This window comes from Nicotiana sylvestris, chromosome 1 (assembly GCF_000393655.2).
Source record: "Nicotiana sylvestris chromosome 1, ASM39365v2, whole genome shotgun sequence".
In the NCBI taxonomy this organism is placed as follows: domain Eukaryota; kingdom Viridiplantae; phylum Streptophyta; class Magnoliopsida; order Solanales; family Solanaceae; genus Nicotiana; species Nicotiana sylvestris.
This window is the reverse complement of record NC_091057.1, coordinates 82,113,624-82,133,586: the sequence shown is the minus strand read 5'-3', so window position 1 is coordinate 82,133,586 and position 19,963 is coordinate 82,113,624. Positions and strand designations below refer to the sequence as shown.

The window sequence follows — 19,963 nt, the reverse complement described above, 5'->3', positions numbered from 1 at the left end:
GAGCTCCGACCATGGACCCAATCGACGTTAGCTCCCATATTGCCATCAATGAGAATTTGGGCATCGATCCTGAGACTAGCGTCCGCAGAGATGCTCGAACAGCCGATCGGAACACATAGAGCGGTGAAGAAAGTGGAATTAGCCTTCGAATAATATTTGAGATATTGCAGACTCAACAAGCTGCAATAGCACAACTCCAAAATTAGAATCGTGCACCAAGCAGGATCGAGCTCAAGCTATCACAAGAAGTTATTCATAGAGCCAAATCGGTGCTAAAGAGATCGAACGAAGGAGAATTGGAGACTAATCCCGCTATCGTAAAAATGCTCGAGGAACTAACGAAGCGAATCGAGACAAGGGAAAAGAAGATCGAGGAAAATGATAAGAAGGTGGAAATTTATAACTCTAGGGTCGACCAGATCCCGGGGGCACCACTAGTATAGAAAGGACTTGATTCCAAAAAGTTTGTCCAAAAAACTTCCCCCCCGAGTGCAGCTCTGAAGCCAATCCCAAAGAAGTTTCGTATGCCTGAGATTCTGAAGTATAACGGGACGACATATCCAAATGAACACGTCACCTCATATACATGCGCCATTAAGGTAAATGACTTGGAAAATGACAAGATTGAATCTATGCTTCTGAAGAAATTCAGAGAAACTCTATCAAAGGGTGCGATGATATGGTACCATAATTTACCACATAATTGTATTGATTCATTAGCTATGCTTGTAGATTCTTTTGTGAAGGCGCACACTGGAGCCATTAAGGTTGCAACTAGAAAGTCGGACCTGTTCAAAGTAAGGCAAAAGGACAGCGAGATGCTCAGGGAATTTGTTTCTCGTTTTCAAATAGAACAGATGGATTTGCCACCGGTCACCGACGATTGGGCTGTTCAAGCCTTCACTCAAGGTGTCAACGAACGAAGTTCCATAGCTTCGCAACAGTTAAAGCAGAATTTGATCGAATATCCAGCTGTCACTTGGTCCGATGTGCATAATCGAAATCAATTAAACATTAGGGTCGAAGACGATAAACTAGGGGCTCCAATTGGTTTGATTTATCCCAACAGGCCCGTGGACAGAGTTAAAAGGGATGTCGATCGGGAACCACGATCGAACAGAGACTGATATCAGCCATACGGGAGAGATCGGAGAAATAATGGGTTTTGACACAACCTCGTTCGGAATGATAGAAGGAATGATCGGGGACAAAGCTCCCGAGGGCTCATGAGCAATAGTGGTTTTGATAGGGATGCCGGGTCTAAAGAAGCACCTCGACTATCAAAATATAACTTCAGCGTAGATGCTTCCACCATAGTATTGGCCATTGGGCGTATCAAAAATACCAGGTGGCCTCAACCTCTGCAGACCGACCCGGCCAGAGAAACCCAAACCAAATATGCAAGTATCATGGAACCCATAGCCATAAACGTGTGTTGATTGATCCAGGTAGCTCGGCCAACATTATTCTATAAAGGGTCGTATAGCAACCCGACCTACAAGATCAAATTGTGCCTGCAGCTTGAGTGCTTAACAGCTTCAACATGGCAAGTGAAACCACCAAAGGGGAAATTATCTTGCTGGTAAACATAGCGAGAACCATATAGGAAACGAAGTTCCAAGTAATCGAGGGTGAAATGAGGTACAATGCCCTAATTGGGAGGCATTGGATCCATAACATGAGGGCAGTACCCTCGACCCTTCACCAAGTTTTAAAGTTCCTAACATTTGAGGGAATCAAACTGATATACGGAGAGAAGCCCGCCACCAAGGAGATGTTCGCAATCGATGAAGTGATATTGGTGTCAACACTTTCGTTAGCAAAGATATCGAATTCAAAGGGTAAACAGGAAGTCAAATAGCAACCAAAACCATTTCCAACACCTTATCACCCTGAGGTGAGGTACCTTCTGCTCCAGTCGGCTCAGGGACTCCAACTGAATCCCCCTCTTGGACTTTCACAACCCCGGTTCGCCCTCCGAGAACCATCGTGACGGCACCTAGTCTCTACGACTAGGTAAGCCTAACAATGTGGAAAATAAATCAATTTGCGGAAGAAAATAATAAGAACGAAATAAAACAGTGTTTACAAGTGCCACTCGGCATACACAATAACAACTTTCGAAATCTAAACACATTTCCGAAAATCCGAAATCTCATGATCACAAGCCTTTGAATGTCTACTAGTATCTAACTCCAGAATATCTAACAAAGGAAAGAAAAATACAAAAGGGCTAATACTAAAAAGGGGGAGTAGAAAGGGACTCTTCGGTCTGCGAATGCTGCAGATATACCTCAGAGTCTCTACAAATGCCTCGTCTTAAGCGTGATGAGTCTGAGTGGAGGTAACTGGATCTGCACATGAAAACCATGCACAGAAAAGGGTATGAGTACACCATAACGGTACTTAGTAAGTGTCAAGCCTAACCTCGGTCGGGTAGTGACGAGGAAGGCCAGGGCCCTACTGAGATTAAATAAAATATAAGATGTGACAGTATAAGATAAAGCAGTACAGATGAAAGATAACCATAAGAATCAATAGAGGATAATAAGGATAACTACAACTGAAATAGAAACAGAAAACAATCACCAGGAATACCACTCTTCTCAAATACAATAATCGGGGATCTCCCAATATCCCGAAGATCTCTAGCACCCTCAAAACATGACAGGGATCCCTTGGTATCCCGAGGATCTCTTGGTATCCTCAATATATGCTAGAGATCTCTTAGTATTGCGAAGAACTCTTAGTATCCTCAATATACGTGCTAGGGATCTCTCGGTATCCAACACCTCAACTCAAATCATCAATATGTACAGGGGATCTCCCTGGATGTCGTCCCGTAGTCCCAAAGTAAAACACACAGCAATAACACAAGGAATACTCAATTAAGCTAAATTTCGTACCAAGTAAAACAAGTAATTCTAACCTAGCATGCTTCACATAATACAATTATGGCAGTTTAAACAATAAAGCAATTAAGTAAATTAAACATGCTTTTCTAAGCTAACAATAAATTTAAATTTCAAGTAGAGTAAGCAAGAAAGGAAAACACAATTTAAGCTACTTAAGTGAAAATAGGATTTTTCAATAATTAGCACAAGTACGCACTCGTCACCTCATGTACAAGGCATTTAAATTACCACAATACCAAATCCTAAGGGGAATGTCCCCCACACAAGGTTAGGCAAGCCACTTATCTTGAACCAGCTCAAAATTAACCCGAAACCACGCTTTTGCCACGAGTACTCGACTCCAAATGGCCCAAATCTATTCAATTCAATTGCATAATGTAAATAACACTTCAAGTAACTAATTCTACAAATAAATTCTAAGCTAATACGCGAAATTAGATAAAATGACTAAAGCCCCCCTCGGGCCCACATCTCGAAATCAAGTAAAATTTACATTTTTAGAATCCTCATACTCTCACGAGTTCATTTATATCAAAATTATACCAATCCGACATCAAAATCGTGACCCAAATTCAAATGTTAGGTCTAAGAACCTTTCCAACTTTTCTTCAATTTTTCCACTCCAATTCGAATTTAAAGGATGAATTTAAGCATAAATTCGTGGAAAACAATCAAAACCGAGTAAGAATTGCTTACCCAAAACACCAGGTGAAAATCCCTCTCAAAATCACCAATCCCGAGCTCCCAAATCAATTTCTAACTTCTTGAAACTAAACCCTCGAAACTCTAATTTTATGCCCAGAAATACCGCATCTGTGGTCCACCCATCACATCTGTGATACCACTTTTGTGGTTGGGGAACCGCTTCTGCGGTTCTCACATAAAAGTTCCATCTCTGCACCTGCGACCTAGATGCTACATCTGCGGTCCCGTGGGTGCGTTAATCCATCCGCTTCTGCGGTCCCTGGCCTACTTCTCCTTTGGCCGCTTTTGCGGATTTACTCCGCATCTGCGGGAGTCGCATCTACGGCCTCTCAAACGCAAATGCGATTATGACAGCAACTCAAAGAACTTCAGCTGCAAACTCCAAGTTCCAACTTCCCGTTAACCACCCGAAATCATCCTGAAGCCCCCGAGACCTCAACCAACAGCACAGAAAAGTCATATACCACTATCAAAACTTATACAAATCTTTAAAACACCTCAAACAATATCGAATCAACCAATTAGCATCAGATTCAAGCCTAAGAACTTCAAAAACTCTCAAAATATGCTTTCGGTCAAAAAGTCTATCAAACCTCATCCGAATGACCTATAATTTTGCACAAACGTCACATTCAACCCTATGGAGCTACCCCAACTTCCGGAATTCCATTCCGACCCTCAGATAAAAATCTCACTATCGAACCGAAAACTTCAAAATTCGACTTTCGGCATTTCAAGCCTAAATTAGTTACGGACCTCTAAAACAAATTCGAACACGCCCCTAAGCCCGAAATCACCCAACGGAGCTAACGGAACCATCAGAATTCCATTCCGAGGCCGTCTTCACACTAATCCGACTACGGTTAAATTTTCGAAACTTAAGCTCTCATTTAGGTACTAAATATCCCAAAACTCTCTGAAACTCAAAACCAAACATTCCGACAAATCAAAATAGAAATAAACAAGGGGAAAGCAGTTAATAGGGGATCAGGGCATAAATTCTTAAAACGACCAGACGGGTCGTTACATTCTCCCACACTCAAACATTCGTTCGTCCTCGAACGAGCATAGAGACGTACCTGAAGTAGTAAAAAGATGAGGGTAACGGCTGTGCATATCCTGCTTGGTCTCCCAGGTCGCCTCCTCGACCAGCTGACCCTGCCACTGAACCTTCACTGATGCAATGTTCTTTGACCTCAGCTTTCTAACCTGCATGTCCAATATTGCCACCGGCTTCTCAACATAAGATAGATCCTTGTCCAACTGGACTGAACTGAAATCCAACACATGCGACGGATCACCGTGATACTTCCAGAGCATCGAAACATGAAATACCGGATGAACTCCTGCCAAACTGAGAGGTAGGGCAAGCTCATAAGCAACCTCCCCAACACACATCAATATCTCAAAAGGGCCAATAAACCTCGGACTCAACTTCCCCTTCTTCCCAAATCTCATAACGCCTTTCATAGGTAAAACCCGAAGCAAAACCCGCTCTCCAACCATATAGGAAACATCATGAGCCTTCCGGTCCATGTAACTCTTCTGTCTGGACTGGGCTGTATGGAGTCTATCCTAAATTATCTTAACCTTCTCCAAAGCATCCTGAACCAAGTCTGTGCCCAATAATCTGGCCTCACCCGGCTCAAACCAACCCACCGGGGATCTACACCCCCTACAATATAAAACCACATACGGTACCATCTGAATGTTGGACTAATAGCTGTTGTTGTAGGCAAACTCTGCCAATGGCAAGAACTGATCCCAAGACCCTCTAAACTCAATCACACACGCACAGAGCATATCCTCAAGAATATGAATAGTGCACTTGGACTGTCTGTCCATCTGAGGGTGAAATGTTGTACTCAACTCCATCCGAGTACCCAACTCATGTTGTACCGCCCTCCAGAACCGTGATGTGAACTGAGTACCTCTATCTGAAATGATGGAAACTGGAATACCATGCAGACGAATAATCTCCCAAATATAAATCTCCGCCAACCGCTCCGAAGAATAAGTAGTACACACTGGAACAAAATGCACAGACTCGGTCAGCCAATCCACAATCACCCAAATGGCATCGAACTTTATCAAAGTCCATGGGAGCTCAACTACAAAGTCCATGGTGATTTGCTCCCACTTCCACTCTAGGATATCTATCTGCTGAAGCAACCCACCTGGTCTCTAGTGCTCACACTTCACCTACTAACAGTTGAGGCACCGAGCTACAAATCCAGCTATATCTTTCTTCATCCTCCTCCACCAATAGTGTTGTCTCAAATCCTAATACATCTTCGCGGCACCTGGATGAATGGAATACCACAAACTATGGGCCTCCTCTAGAATCAACTCCCGAAGCCCGTCAACATTGGGTACACAAATGTGACCCTGCATCCTCAATACCTCGTCATCACCAATGGTCACATCTCTGGCATCACCATGCTGAACCTTGTCCTTGAGGACAAACAAATGAGGGTCATCATACTGACGCTCCCTGATACGATCAAATAAGGAAGATCGAGAAACCACGCAAGCTAGAACCCGATTGGGCTCTAAAAGATCCAATCTCACAAACTGACTGGCTAAGGCCTGAACATCCATCGCCATAGGCCTTCTGATGCTAGTAAATAAGCCAAACTCCCCAAACTCTCTGCCCGGCGACTCAAGGCATCGGCCACCACATTGGCCTTACCCGGGTGGTAAAAAATAGTGATATCATAGTCCTTCAGCATCTCTAACCACCTCCTCTGGTGCAAGTTTAGATCCTTTTGCTTGAACAGGTGTTGCAAGCTCCAATGATCAGTATAAATCTCACAAGGCACACCATACAAATAATGACTCCAGATCTTCAGGGCGTGAACAATGGCAGCTAACTCAAGGTCGTGGACCAGATAATTCTTCTCGTGAACCTTCAACTATCTGGACGCGTAGGCAATCACCCTACCGCCCTGCATCAACACCACTCCAAGGCCAATCCTCGAGGCATCATAATAGACCGTATAAGACCCCGAACCTGTAGGCAATATCAAAATTGGGGCTGTAGTCAAAGATGTCTTTAGCTTTTGAAAGCTCTCCTCACACTCTTCCATCCACTAGAATGGAGCACCCTTTTGGGTTAGTCTGGTCATAAGGGCTGCAATCGATGAAAATCCCTTCACAAAACGACGGTAATATCCTGCCAAGCCAAGAAAACTGCGGATCTGTGTAGTTGAGGATTGTCTAGGACAATTCTGCGCTGCCTCTACTTTCTTCGGATCCACCTGAATACCTTCACTCGACACCATGTGGCCTAAGAATGCCACAAAATCCAACCAAAACTCACATTTTGAGAACTTAGCATATAATTTATTTTCTCTCAAGGTCTGGAGCGTTGTCCTCAGGTGCTTCTCATGATCTTCCCAACTCCGAAATACACTAGAATATCATCTATAACAATGATGAACGAGTCAAGATATGGCCGGAACACACTGTGCATCAAATGCATAAAGGCTGCTGGGGCATTGGTCAGCCCAAATGACATAAGGAACTCGTAATGACCATATCGAGTCCTGAAAGCAGTCTTCGAGATATCTAGCTCCCGAATCTTCAACTGATGGTAACCTGAGCGCAAGTCAATCTTAGAAAACACCCGTGCGCCCTGAAGCTGGTCCAACAGATCTTCGATACAAGTCAAAGGATAACGGTTCTTCACTGTAACTTTGTTCAACTGACGATAATCAATACACATACGCATAGAACCATCCTTTTTCTTCACAAACAAGACAGGAGCACCCCAAGGTGATACACTAGGACTAATAAAACCCTTATCAAGCAATTCCTGTAACCGATCCTTTAACTCTTTCAACTCAGGAGGAGTCATATGATACAGAGGAATAAAAATGGGTTGAGTGCCCGACAACAGATGAATGCCAAAACCAATATCTCTATCGGGCGGCATGCCCGGAAGATCAGCTGGAAATACATTAGGAAAATCCCATACTATTGGGACTGAATCAACTGAAGGGGTATCAATACTGACATCTCTCACATAAGCTAGATACGCGTCACATACCTTCTCAACCATACGCTGAGCCTTAAGCAAAGAAATAGCTCTACTGGGAGTGTGATCTAAAGCACCCCTCCACTCAACACGCGGTACACCTAGCAAAGCCAGCGTCACGGTTTTGGCATGACAATAAAGAATAGCATAATGGGGCAACAACTAGTCCATGCCCAAGATAATATCAAAGTCAACCATGCTGAGCATTAATAAATTGGCTCTGGTCTCAAAACCACTAAGAACAACCAAACACAACCGATAAACGCGGTCCACAATAAGAGAATCTCCCATAGGAGTAGCAACATAAACAGGGGAACTCAACAAATCCCGAGGTACACCCAAATGCGAAGCAAAATAAGAAGACACATAAGAGTAAGTGGAGCCTGGATTGAATAGAACCAATACATCTCTATGAAAAACCAAGACAATACATGTGATGACAGAATCGGAGGCAACAACCTCGGTATGGGCAGGAAGGGCATAGTATCTGGCCTGGCCTCCCCCTCTAGGGTGACCTCTACCTCTCCGACCTCCACCTCTAGCTGGATGAGTAGGTGGGGTAGCAGTTGGAGCTGTAACCATAGCCTGAGAACTCTACGGGGCACGCTGTAGCTGAGAAGTCTGTGGAGGTGTACTCCTCCCAAGTCTAGGGCAATCCCTCACCACATGGAGGGTGTCACCACACTCAAAACAAGATCTGGGAGGACATGGCGACTGTGAGTGGCTTGGGCCAAGTCGGCTGGACTGACCTCTGAAAGCACCCCGCGCAGGAGGTGCACTAGATACTGGAGGTGCATAATAAGGCTCTTGAGGCCTAAGAGGAGCTGGAATACCACTGGCTAGTAGAAGAGCTAAATGAATAGGGTGACTCATATAACCCCTACCATGACGACCTGCAGCTGGGGCACGAGCACCAGAATAAGGGCCCGACTCTCAAGACCTATTGGCCTCCCTCTCCTCTCTCTCCCTAGCATGCATACCCTCAATCCTCCTAGCAATGCTCACCACCTGCTGATAAGAAATATCTATCTCCAACTCACGAGCCATGCTAGACCTGATGCTGGGAATAAGCCCCTCAAAAAATTGGCAAACTCTCTCGCGAACAGTATTAACCAAGGCTGGGGCATGTCTAGCCAAGCTAGTGTAACAGACAACATACTCCGAGACAGTCATAGCACCCTGGTGCAAATGCTCAAACTCTACGTACCATGCGTCCCTCAGGCTCTGAGGAACAAACTCCCTCAGGATGATATCTGAAAACCGAGTCCAACTCAGGGAAGCTGCCTCATCCGAACTATCTAACTCATAGGTACGCCACCACTCATAGGCGGCTCCTCAAAGCTGGAAGGCAGTGAAAGAAACTCCACTCAATCCTGATATACCCATAGTATGAAGGATATAGTGACACTCCTCTAGAAATCCCAAGGCATTATCTGATGCTAACCTACTAAATACAGGAGGATCATACTTCTTGAACCTCTCAAGTCTCCGCTACTCATCCTCTGAAGCTGCTACCCTGTCCTCGGGCTGACCTGGGACTATAGGCTGTATCAGAATAATCTTTGGGACCTGATCAACATGCACTCGCTGCTCAGGAGGCGGGCAGCGGGAGTCTGTGCTCCTCCCCCGTCTTGAGATGTAGCTACAGCAAGGGAAGCAACCCTGCCTGAGCCAAAGTAGTGTACATGCTCATGAACTATGCTAGAGTCTCCTAAAGTACTGGAGTAGTAGTAGCAGTAGGCGTATCAGGTGCCTGGACTCCGGCTGGAACTGCTGGTGGTATCTCGGTGGTAGCTCACGCAGGTGCTCTGGCTGCACCACGTGCGCACCCTCGGCCTCTACCTCGGCCCCGGCCTCTGACGGCTGCAGTAGGGGGAGCGGGTGCTTGATCATTTCAGGTAGCACATGTCCTCATCATCTGTGAGCGAATAGAAGACAGAAGTTTAGAATTGTGATATCAAAATCTCGCACGACAAGGAAATCAAATGAAGTGTAATTTTCCTAACAGTTACATAGCCTCTCGTAAATAAGTACAAATATCTCCATACCGATCAGCGAGACTCTAATAAACCGGCTTGTGATTCATGACTCCTATGAACCTAGAGCTCTGATACCAACTTGTCACAATCCCGGTTCTTCCTCCGTAAACCATCATGACGGCACCTAGTCTCTACGACTAGGTAAGCCTAACAATGCGAAAAATAAACCAATTTGCGGAAGAAAATAATAAGAACGAAATAGTGAAATAAAATAGTGTTTAAAAGTGCTTCTCGGCATACATAATAACAACTCTTGAAATTTGAACACATTTCCCAAAACCCGGAATCTCATGATCACAAGCCTTTGAATGTATACTAGTATCTAACTCCAGAATATCTAACAAAGGAAAGGAAATTACAGAAGGGCTAATACTAAAATGGGGGAGTAAAAATGGACTCTTCAATCTGCGGACGTGGCAGATATACCTCGGAGTCTCTACAAATGCCTCGTCTCAAGCATGAAGAGTCTGAGTGGATGTACCTGGATCTGCACATGAAAAATGTGCGAAAAGGGCATGAGTACACTACAACGGTACTCAGTAAGTGCCAAGCCTAACCTCGGTCGGGTAGTGACGAGGAAGGTCAGGGCCCTACTAAGATTAAATAAAATATAACATGTGACAGTATAAGATAAAGTAGTACAGTTGAAAGATAACCATAAGAATCAATACAGGATAATAAGGATAACTACACCTGAAACAGAAACAGAAAACAATCACCAGGAATACCACTCTTCTCAAAGACAATAATCGGGGATCTCCCAGTATCCCGAGGATCTCTTAGTACCCTCAATACATGCAAAGGATCTCTTGGTATCCCGAAGATCTCTTGGTGTCCTCAATATATGCTAGGGATCTCTTGGTATCCCGAGGATCTCTTGATATCCTCAATATACATGCTAGGGATCTCTCGGTATCCCGCACCTCAACTCAAATCATCAATATGTATAGGGGATCTCCCGGGATGCCGTCCCGTAGTCCCAAAGTAAAACACATAGCAACAACACAAGGGATACTTAATTTAGCTAAATTCCGTACCAAGTAAAACAGGTAATTCTAAACTAGCATGCTTCACATAAATACAATTATGGCAGTTTAAACAATAAAGCAATAAAGTAAATTAAACATGTTTTTCTAAGCTAACAACAGATTTAAATTTCAAGTAGAGTAAGCAAGAAAGGAAAACACAATTTAAGCTACTTAAGTAAAAACAAGATTTTTCAACAATTAGCACAAGTACGCACTCGTCACCTCACACACAAGGCATTTCAATTACCACAATACCAATTCCTAAGGGGAATGTCCCCCACACAAGGTTAGGCAAGCCACTTACCTCGAACTAGCTCAAAATTAACCCGAAACCACGCTTTTGCCACGAGTACTCGACTCCAAATGGCATAAATGTATTCAATTCAATTGCATAATGTAAATAACACCTCAAGTAACTGATTTTACAAATATATTCTAAGCTAATACGCGAAATTAGATAAAATGACCAAAAAGCCCCTCGGGCCCACGTCTCGAAATCAAGTAAAATTTATATTTTCAGAATCCTCATACTCTCACGAGTTCATTTTTATCAAAATTAACCCAATACGACATCAAAATCGTGATCCAAATTCAAAATCTTAGGTCTAAGAACTTTTACAACTTTTCTTCAATTTTCCCACCCCAATTCGAATTTAAAGGATGAATTTAAGCATAGATTCGTGGAAAACAATTAAAACCAAGTAAGAATTTTTTACCCAAAACACCCAGGTGAAAATCCCTCTCAAAATCACCAATCCCGAGCTCCCAAATCAATTTCTAACTTTTTGAAACTAAACCCTCGAAACTCTGATTTTCTGCCCAGAAATACCGCATATGCGGTCCACCCATCGCATCTGTGATACCGCTTCTGCGGTTGGGGAACCGCTTCTGTGATTCTCACTTAAATTTCCATCTCCGCACCTGCGACCCAGATGCCGCATATGCGGTCCCGCAAGTGCGTTAATCCATCTGCTTCTGCGGTCCCTGCCCTACTTCTCCTTTGGCCGCTTCTGCGGCTTTAATCCGCATCTGCAGGAGTAGCATCTGCAGCCTCTCAACTGCAGATGCGGTTATGACAGCAGCCTAAAGAACTTCAACTGCAAACTCTAAGTTCCAACTTCCCGTTAACTATCCGAAATCATCCCGAGGCCCCCGGGACCTCAACCAAAAGCACGGACAAGTCATATACCACTATCCAAACTTATAAAAATCTCCAAAACACCTCAAACAACATCGAATCAACCAATTAGCATCGGATTCAAGCCTAAGAACTTTAAATACTCTCAAAATACGCTTTCGATCAAAAAGTCTACCAAACCTTGTCTGAATGACCTAAAATTTGCACACACGTCATATTCAACCCTACGGAGCTACTCCATTTTCGGAATTCTATTTCGACCCTCGGATCAAAATCTCACTTTCGAACCGGAAACTTCAAAATTCGACTTTCGACATTTCAAGCCTAAATTAGCTAGGGACCTCCAAAACACAATCCGAACACGCCCCTAAGCCCGAAATCATCCAACGGAGCTAACAGAACCATCAGAATTCTATTTCGAGACCGTCTTCATACTGATCCGACTACGGTCAAATTTCCAAAACTTAAGCTCTCATTTAGGGACTAAGTTTCCCAAAACTCTCCGAAACTCAAAACTAAACATCCCGGCAAATCAAAATAGCAGAAATAAATATGGAGAAAGCAGTTAATAGGGGATCGGAGCGTAAATTCTTAAAACAACCGGCCGGGTCATTACATGGACCCCATCAGATCGAGGAAGAATATTCCTATTTTCGACTGATCTGGTGGCTTTTTGACCCTCTATATTAGCTCATGCTCGAGCCCCAGACTGAAATCATCCTCATTTTCTTCTTTTTCTTCTTCTTCTTCTTCTTCTTCTTCTTCTTCTTCTTCTTCTTCTTCTTCTTCCTCTCTTAGGAATTGAACTAACTCCATGGACAGGGAAATCACATCCTTCTTGGACTTTCGGGCCGCTTTATTCTTAGGCTTTGGCCCCTTGGAGGTCGAAGCCCTTTTCCTTTTGCTTTCCTTTGCTGGCTTCGGGGCATGGAGTGAGTTTTCTTCTTCACCAGACAGGGGCCTCATTATCACATCCTTCCCAAGATCTACAAAAGAAGAGAAATAAGTAAGCTTGGAAAAATACCTGAATAGTGGTCAAATTATTAAGTTGAGGAGAGGAACTTACCATGGCTACAGGTCTCTCATTAGCCCTTCAATAAGTCGTGCCAAGCACACTTGACATGTGTCGACTGCGAAACCAGGCTCCGAACCCAACCCTCGAGATAGGGAACCGCTCCAGGAATCCAGGCAATGAGTGCACCTAGTAAAACATTAATAAGGAAATTAAGGCAACTAACAGAAATTAGGAACGCAATTATACCTACGTTTCATATTCCACTTCTCTGGAAAGGACATACTCTCGGGTAGGATTAAGTCCAAGATCTTCACTCGAATGAATCGGCCGATCCAACCCCCATCTCTGTCCTTGTCTATGCTCGAGAAAGGCGCCTTGTTGGCCCGACGCTGAAGTTTTATTAATCCTCCATGATAAAGTCGGGGACTATACAGGTGAATGAGATGGTCGAGGGTGAAGGGAAGCCCTTCGACTTTGCTCACAAAAAATTGAAGCAGTGTCACTATCCTCCAGAAAGAAGGATGAATTTGATCGAGGGTGACATTGTACTTCTTGTAGAAGTCCACGATAATTGGATCTAGAGGATCCAACGTGAAGGAGTAGGTATAAACACTCAAGAACCCCTCAACATGAGTAGTAATCGATTCTTCAGGAGTGGGCACCACTACATGCTTATCGCCCCACTTGCAATCCTTCTTAACTTGGGAAAAAAGTTTATCGGAGATCAAACATATGTACCTCGATAACGGCTCGCACCGGCCTGGAACCGAGGAGGTCTTTTCAATCTTAAAATTAGAATCGATGATGTGTGACGGAGAAAAGAATTCTTCAGGGCATGGCTCCGCCGCGGCTTCCTTGCCGGCAGGCCTTGATGAGGAAGTGTTTTTCCTTTAAGGAACGGTTTTCAAAGTTTTAGCCATGTAATGGATAAAAAAGGCAGAAGATAAAGAGAAATACTTAGTATTTTGCAACGGAACGAGTAAAGAAATCACAGGAATTGGAAACACAAAGATCTGAGGAAGATGAAGAACTGAGAAAGTTAGAATGAGAAAGAGTTGAAGGTAAAGTTTGAAATATGAAGGACGGTACATTAATAGGTTGAAGGTGACCGTTCAGTACCAGTGGTGGCTGACCATCAACTGACAAGCATTAAATTCCTAGATAATTATACCGACGGGAAGTTTCGGTCACCTATATCGCTTATGTCACAGTAATGACATCATGACAAATCGGGTTAAAGATCGAGGACTCAATTTGTTTCTTGTCGTTATACTCCAAAAAATAAGAGGGATATATGTATATGGTTAAAACTGAGTCCACCTAATTTTACTGATTTATCGAGACTAGAGGGATGGATCGAGGATTGGCCCTGTAGTATATCAGACTGAGACATGAGGATAATGTACTGACTTTGGGATTCGAAGCATCTATCAAGATCGAGACGGGAAATGATCAAGACCAATATGATAGACATTGAGCAAGACCGAAGATAGCATGGAAAGGCAGATATCCGTGACTGGTCGAGAATCATGGCGGAAATCCCAAAACGGATCAAATCAAGCACAGTTGTTTAGCTGATCATGAGATTTCCTTCTGTAATTAGAATTGTATCATAATTAGAATTCTCTACTATATGGGGGGAGGGGGTTCTAATCATTTGCAACCATCTTACATTCACGCATATCTACGGAAAATATCACACTTTTATCTCTTGCAAGCTCTGTTGTCCCGTTCATACTTTCAATAGCTTGTTCAGTTGGTTCGAGGGCAATTAGCTCAAGGGCCATAATTGTTCATCATATTGGTTTGCTCTGTTTTATTATTAATTCCTAGCATTAATTCTTATATTTATCAGTTTGTGCCAAGTGAAATCACATATCATTAAAATCGCTTATAAGTTTAATTGTTATCCGATTTTAAGGATAAACAAGAACAAATTTAACAGAGAAACATTCTTTTGGAAGGGAGAGATTTAGAAAATAATACAAAAATATATGCATGGGCTATAATTGCAATGCAATTATAGCCAAAAGGTGCCAATTTGGCTATTTATGAAATAATTTGGACTCAATAGGACCTATAATAGTAATATTAAATCAAGGCATGTTCTAAATTCATTTGTGATGCAATTTTGTAATTATTTATATGAAGAAAATATTAAAATAAATTATTTTAAGGGTATAAAAATTATGAAAAATACTCATTGATGCTAATGCATGGTTAAAGGTATATATGCATTTCAAAAAATATTATAGGGAAAAATTGAGTATCAACAAAGGCCATACAATCTTTTACGTACATGACATCTGTCTACATGCCTCTAAAAATACATAATCTTCATAAAGGTTGGGACAGAGTCCAGTCATACCAAACAATACACGTCTAAATCATACTATTTACCAGCCCAATACCCCTTCTATACCAGCCCAATCCACCCAAGCCCAATTTGCACCTACCCGACCCAATACCCGGGCAAAATCCTGGCCGTTGATCATTGTGATCAACGATCTAGATTACCCTTACCTAAAATAAACCAGCCTATACCCCCAAACCCTAATCATTCTAACACCCCTCCTCGCTGTCATCTGTTCTATCCTTTCTCGAATGCTCTCAAAACCTAACCCTAACTCACCCTCATCGCCGTTCATCTGCTACCGTTCATGGTGGTTCCTCACCACCATCAGACCTCTAATGGCCTCTCCTATGTTGGTATTGCCATCTCTAAGGTCCTCGAGGGACCAGGGTCAGTCCACTTGCACCTACGTCCCTTTCTCTCCTGTTTCAGGCTGTTCTGGTTCGATTTCAAGTAAGATCTTCCTATGTCGCCTTAGATCTATGGATTTCTAAGCCTATTTCTTCATCTCTGTGTTGTTATTCTTGAAACCTTAATTTTGTCCTTTGAACTTCTCAAATTTGTGCAAGATCTGAGATGGATCGAACCTATTTCACATGAGTTTTACAAGAACCTTCTGATTTTCGAATGATTTTTCATTTTTCTAAACTAGGGTTTCCCGAAAATTTCTTTCTCCAAAACGTTTGATAATTTTGATTGTTTAATTTTCTATTTCTTATGTGTTTTAACCGATTTCGTGAAGGTTTGCTTTAACCCTAACTAGTTTATGCTAAAAACCCTAAATTTTTCGACATTTTGTTTGGTTTCTGAGTTACTTGACTACTGACATTGTCCTATGTTTTGGTTTCTGTGATTTTTCTTTAGCTTAATTCGATGCCTTGTGATTTTTTATCCTAATGTGCCTCTACTAAGGTTCTTGGTTCGACTTTTCTACTGATTCTATATGTCTATATTCATTCTGGCTATTCATGGTAAACCTATATTTCTCTTATTAAATCAGTGTTGATTTGAATTCTTGATTTATCAATTTGTTTCGTTAAGACCTATGTGTTGAGTCCTGACTATTCCTTTCTTGCCTTATTTTTCTGTGATACTTGCTGACTCTTTATATGATTTTCTCCTTAATTAAACCCTTGACTATTTTTATACCTGAAACTCGACGTCGAACCAAGTCGGCCCCATTTGCAAGCAAATATTGATTTCCCCCATCGTGGCCCTTTGGGACCCATCGAAAGCTTTCACGTTCATGCTTCCTACCAGTATTTCATGAAAACCTTTGTCCAACCTTTTCAGAGTGTCCAATGGACAAATATTTAGGCTTGACCTCCGTCAACCAAGACCCTAGCAATGAATTTGTCTTCAAATTGCACTGTAATGTGCAATGCCCGATTGTGAGTCAGCCCCTCAGGTGGTAGTTCATCTTCGTGGAAGATGAACTTATGGCTTTTCAATACTTGCCCCACCATGTTGGCCATTTCTCCGCCAGTGATATTATTGGGTACATAAGCCTCGCTCAGCACTTTCATTAAAGAGTTCTTATGTGCCTCTGAATTTTGCAACAGTGACAGGATAGATATTTGATCTGGGGGTTTTGTTCAGATGGTCAATGACGGAATACTCCTTTGCCTGTACTTTCCTCCACAGGTCATCTGGCCCTATCTTAATGTCGGGCCGCCTGGTAGTGGCATCCTTGCTTGATCCTCCCAAATGTTCAGGCGTATAGACTCTTCCAGTCCTAGTCATTCCTTGTGCGGCGTCAAATTCCTCTACCTTGTCCTTCCCTTTTCGCCGAGCCTCGGCAACATAATCCAGGGTATTGCTTTTGAGTTGAATGGAGGTGTGGTTGCTACTGTCATAGTGAAAGGTGTGACCACTTCTACTTCAAATGGAGCGGGGGTGGTTGCAGGCGGAGCCACCTCCACCTCGAATGGAACTGATGTAGTTACCTCAACCTCGATTGGTCACTGAGTATGTACCACAATAGGAGTAAGTGTGACTGCAACTTTAAAGTCATCACCTTCTCGAATAAGCCCAATCGACCCCTCAAGGTCCCATTCTTCGTTCGTCTTTATCACAAGTACACCATCAACTCTATGATCAGGGAAGGGGTTGTTGTGGACATTAGGTGCGGCTTCCTTTGCCTGTATGACCTTGTTGTCAATCAACGTCTGGATTTTATCCTTCAATATTCGGCACTCAGCAGTGGTGTGCCCCTTCATACCAGAATGGTACGCACAAGTTTTGTTAGGATTGACCCATTGGGATGAGTATTCTAATGCCACAACGAGAACAAGAGTGACGTAACCCACGACTTTCAACCTTTCATACAACTAATCGATGGGCTCAACAATGGCAGTGTATTGTCTGGGTGGCTTGCGGTCAAAGTTTGATCTTGGTCTTGGAAAGTTTTGGCGGGTTGGAGGTGATTGGAAATGGGATGGTTGGGAGTTATAGGTGTGATGGACAATGGCTAGTTGAGAATATTTGGGAGATAAGGGTTGATATGTGGGTGATGGTGCTTGGTATATGCGTTGAGGGGTTTGATATGTGGGTGGATATGTTTGATATGTGAATGGAGTTGTTTGATATGTAAATGGAGATTTCGGGCCTTGGGCCACCATTACTGCCCCAACATCTCTCTTCTTTGATATGCCACCTGATTGTAATGCCTTATTTGTGGCCTGTAGTGCCTCAAAATTCGTTACCATCTCGCTCTTGATTCCTTCCTCGATCCTTTCTCCAAGATTGATGATATCAAAGAATTTATGATTTTCGATAACCATCAACCTTTCATAATATTGCGGATCCTGTGCTCTGACCTAAGAATTTGTTCATCTGTTCCTCGTCAAAGATGGCCTGACCTTGGTCTCTTTCGACCTCCAATGAGTAGCATACTCACGGAAAGTCTGAGTAGGTTTCTTTTTAAGTTTTTGACTGTAGAAGACATCCGGTGCATTCTCTGTATTGAACCTAAATCGGTCCATGAAATCTGATGCCATACTTACCCAATTGAACCATTTCTTGGGATCTTGGCTGATGTACCAAGACAAAGCATCCCCGGTAAGACTCCTCATAAAGAGTTTCATTAAGATCTTTTCGTCTTTCTCGAACCCGACAAGTTTGTCGCTATAGGTCCTCATATAGACTCTGGGATCACCTGTGCCATCAAACATCTCAAAGTTGGGAGGTTTGTATCCCTTTAGCAGTTCTATATCAGGCAGTATGCATATGTCATCATAATTCAAACCTTCTATTTCTTTGTTTCCTTAGACACCTTGAACTCTACTTATCAACTTCTTGAGTTTTTCAGCCATGTTTTTAATGAGCAGGTCCTTTTCATAGGATTCTGGTGTATAGGAGATGGGTTGGATGGAGTGAGGTACGGTTCTTCGTATATAGGGTTTCTTTGATGGGTGCCAAGGAATTAGGTGTAATGATGGTCATTGGTGGAGTTTTAGGGATCGGGAATGGGTTGTGGCGTGTTTTGGAGAGTGTGGTAAGTGGTGCTTGGTGGGTACTGAGTTGGCTGATGGTAATGTTTTGGCAAAGTCGGTATTGGCAATGGATTGAGATTTTGGGGTGGAGTTGTGTATTGATTTAGTGTGGGAGGATTTTTTGGATGGTGGTTTTATGCGTTCTGGAGATGTGTTGGGTTCTTTGTGTTTTGTTGGTGGATGTCGGGGACATTTAGGGTGAGTGAAAAGTTTGCCAAGTTGCGAACCTGCTCAAGTTCTCCTTGTAATTCCAATATCTTTTGCTCCAATCTCAGGACTAGATCATTTGGGGCCGGAGTACTACGGCCATCTGAGGTTTCTGCGTTCTCAACATTCTCCTTTCGGATTCCCTTAAGTCGTCCATTTTTGCTTTTCCTCTGCCTTTTATGTTGCTTGGAGGAGGAGGAGGTGGATGGCCTCTAGATTTGGTGTGGTATGCTGACGAGGCCAGTATGAGTGAACCAACCTAAGGGGATGAGAATAATAAAAATAAGCAAAAACAAAAAGGTAACAAGTCAGTGAAGATCCTGAAATGTTTGCAGTATTTAAACACATATTGCGAAAATGTAATTCGTGTCTTAATTTGGGAGCCTCGTTGTGCCCAAGGTAGACCTAGCGAAAAATAGATTTGGAGAACTTTAAATGCCAATAAATACTTCATTTCATAATATAAAAATAGACGAATCCCAAAATGACACTAAGATAATAGAAAAATAAGTCACTATTGGCACTTGGCCTTATTACATTTTAGGAAAGCGAGTAAACCTAATCTATTTGGTCTCGAAAGGACCTTCCTCAGGCTGAATGCTCTTATTGATCAAATCCTCTAGTTCGTGCAGGTTCATCAGTAAGAATACCTTTGCCAAATGTCCTCCTTCTTTTCCCTCAGCGTTCTGGCAGTCAGTGACTCTCTTCCTCACTTTTCCTTCTAATTCCATTAGACTGTATTCCAGATATTCCAGTTTTTTGCTAGATTTGACGACCCTCTCTTTCCATTCATTGATCTGGTCAGTTTGGAAGATTCCTCCACCAGTCTAGCCAGAGTGAGGGTGTTCTAACCATACCGAAGCTGGGGACCTCGTTCTTCATTTTCTGCAAAACAAAAGGGTTAGGCCTTTCTCCCCCACCAGACTCGACTGTTTATACATTCATGATTAGCATATTGGCATTTCGTTCTCCAAATTAATGCATAGAACGTGGTTGTGTCCGTTGGGATTATGGAAACCCCGGTAGACTT

General features: G+C 42.8%; 1 protein-coding gene across 1 annotated transcript; it reads left to right on the top strand.

Moving 5' to 3' along the window:
• The first annotated feature begins 524 nt into the window (after positions 1-524).
• On the top strand, positions 525-1,127 carry LOC138871932 (uncharacterized). The gene has a single exon (XM_070149857.1). It carries the CDS (start codon positions 525-527, stop codon positions 1,125-1,127), a length of 603 nt encoding a protein of 200 aa, XP_070005958.1.
• Positions 1,128-19,963: the final 18,836 nt, after the last annotated feature.

Excerpts from the sequence above, each read along its gene's own strand:
- LOC138871932 (XM_070149857.1), top strand. The coding sequence starts at position 525 with ATGCCTGAGATTCTGAAGTATAACGGGACGACATATCCAAATGAACAC.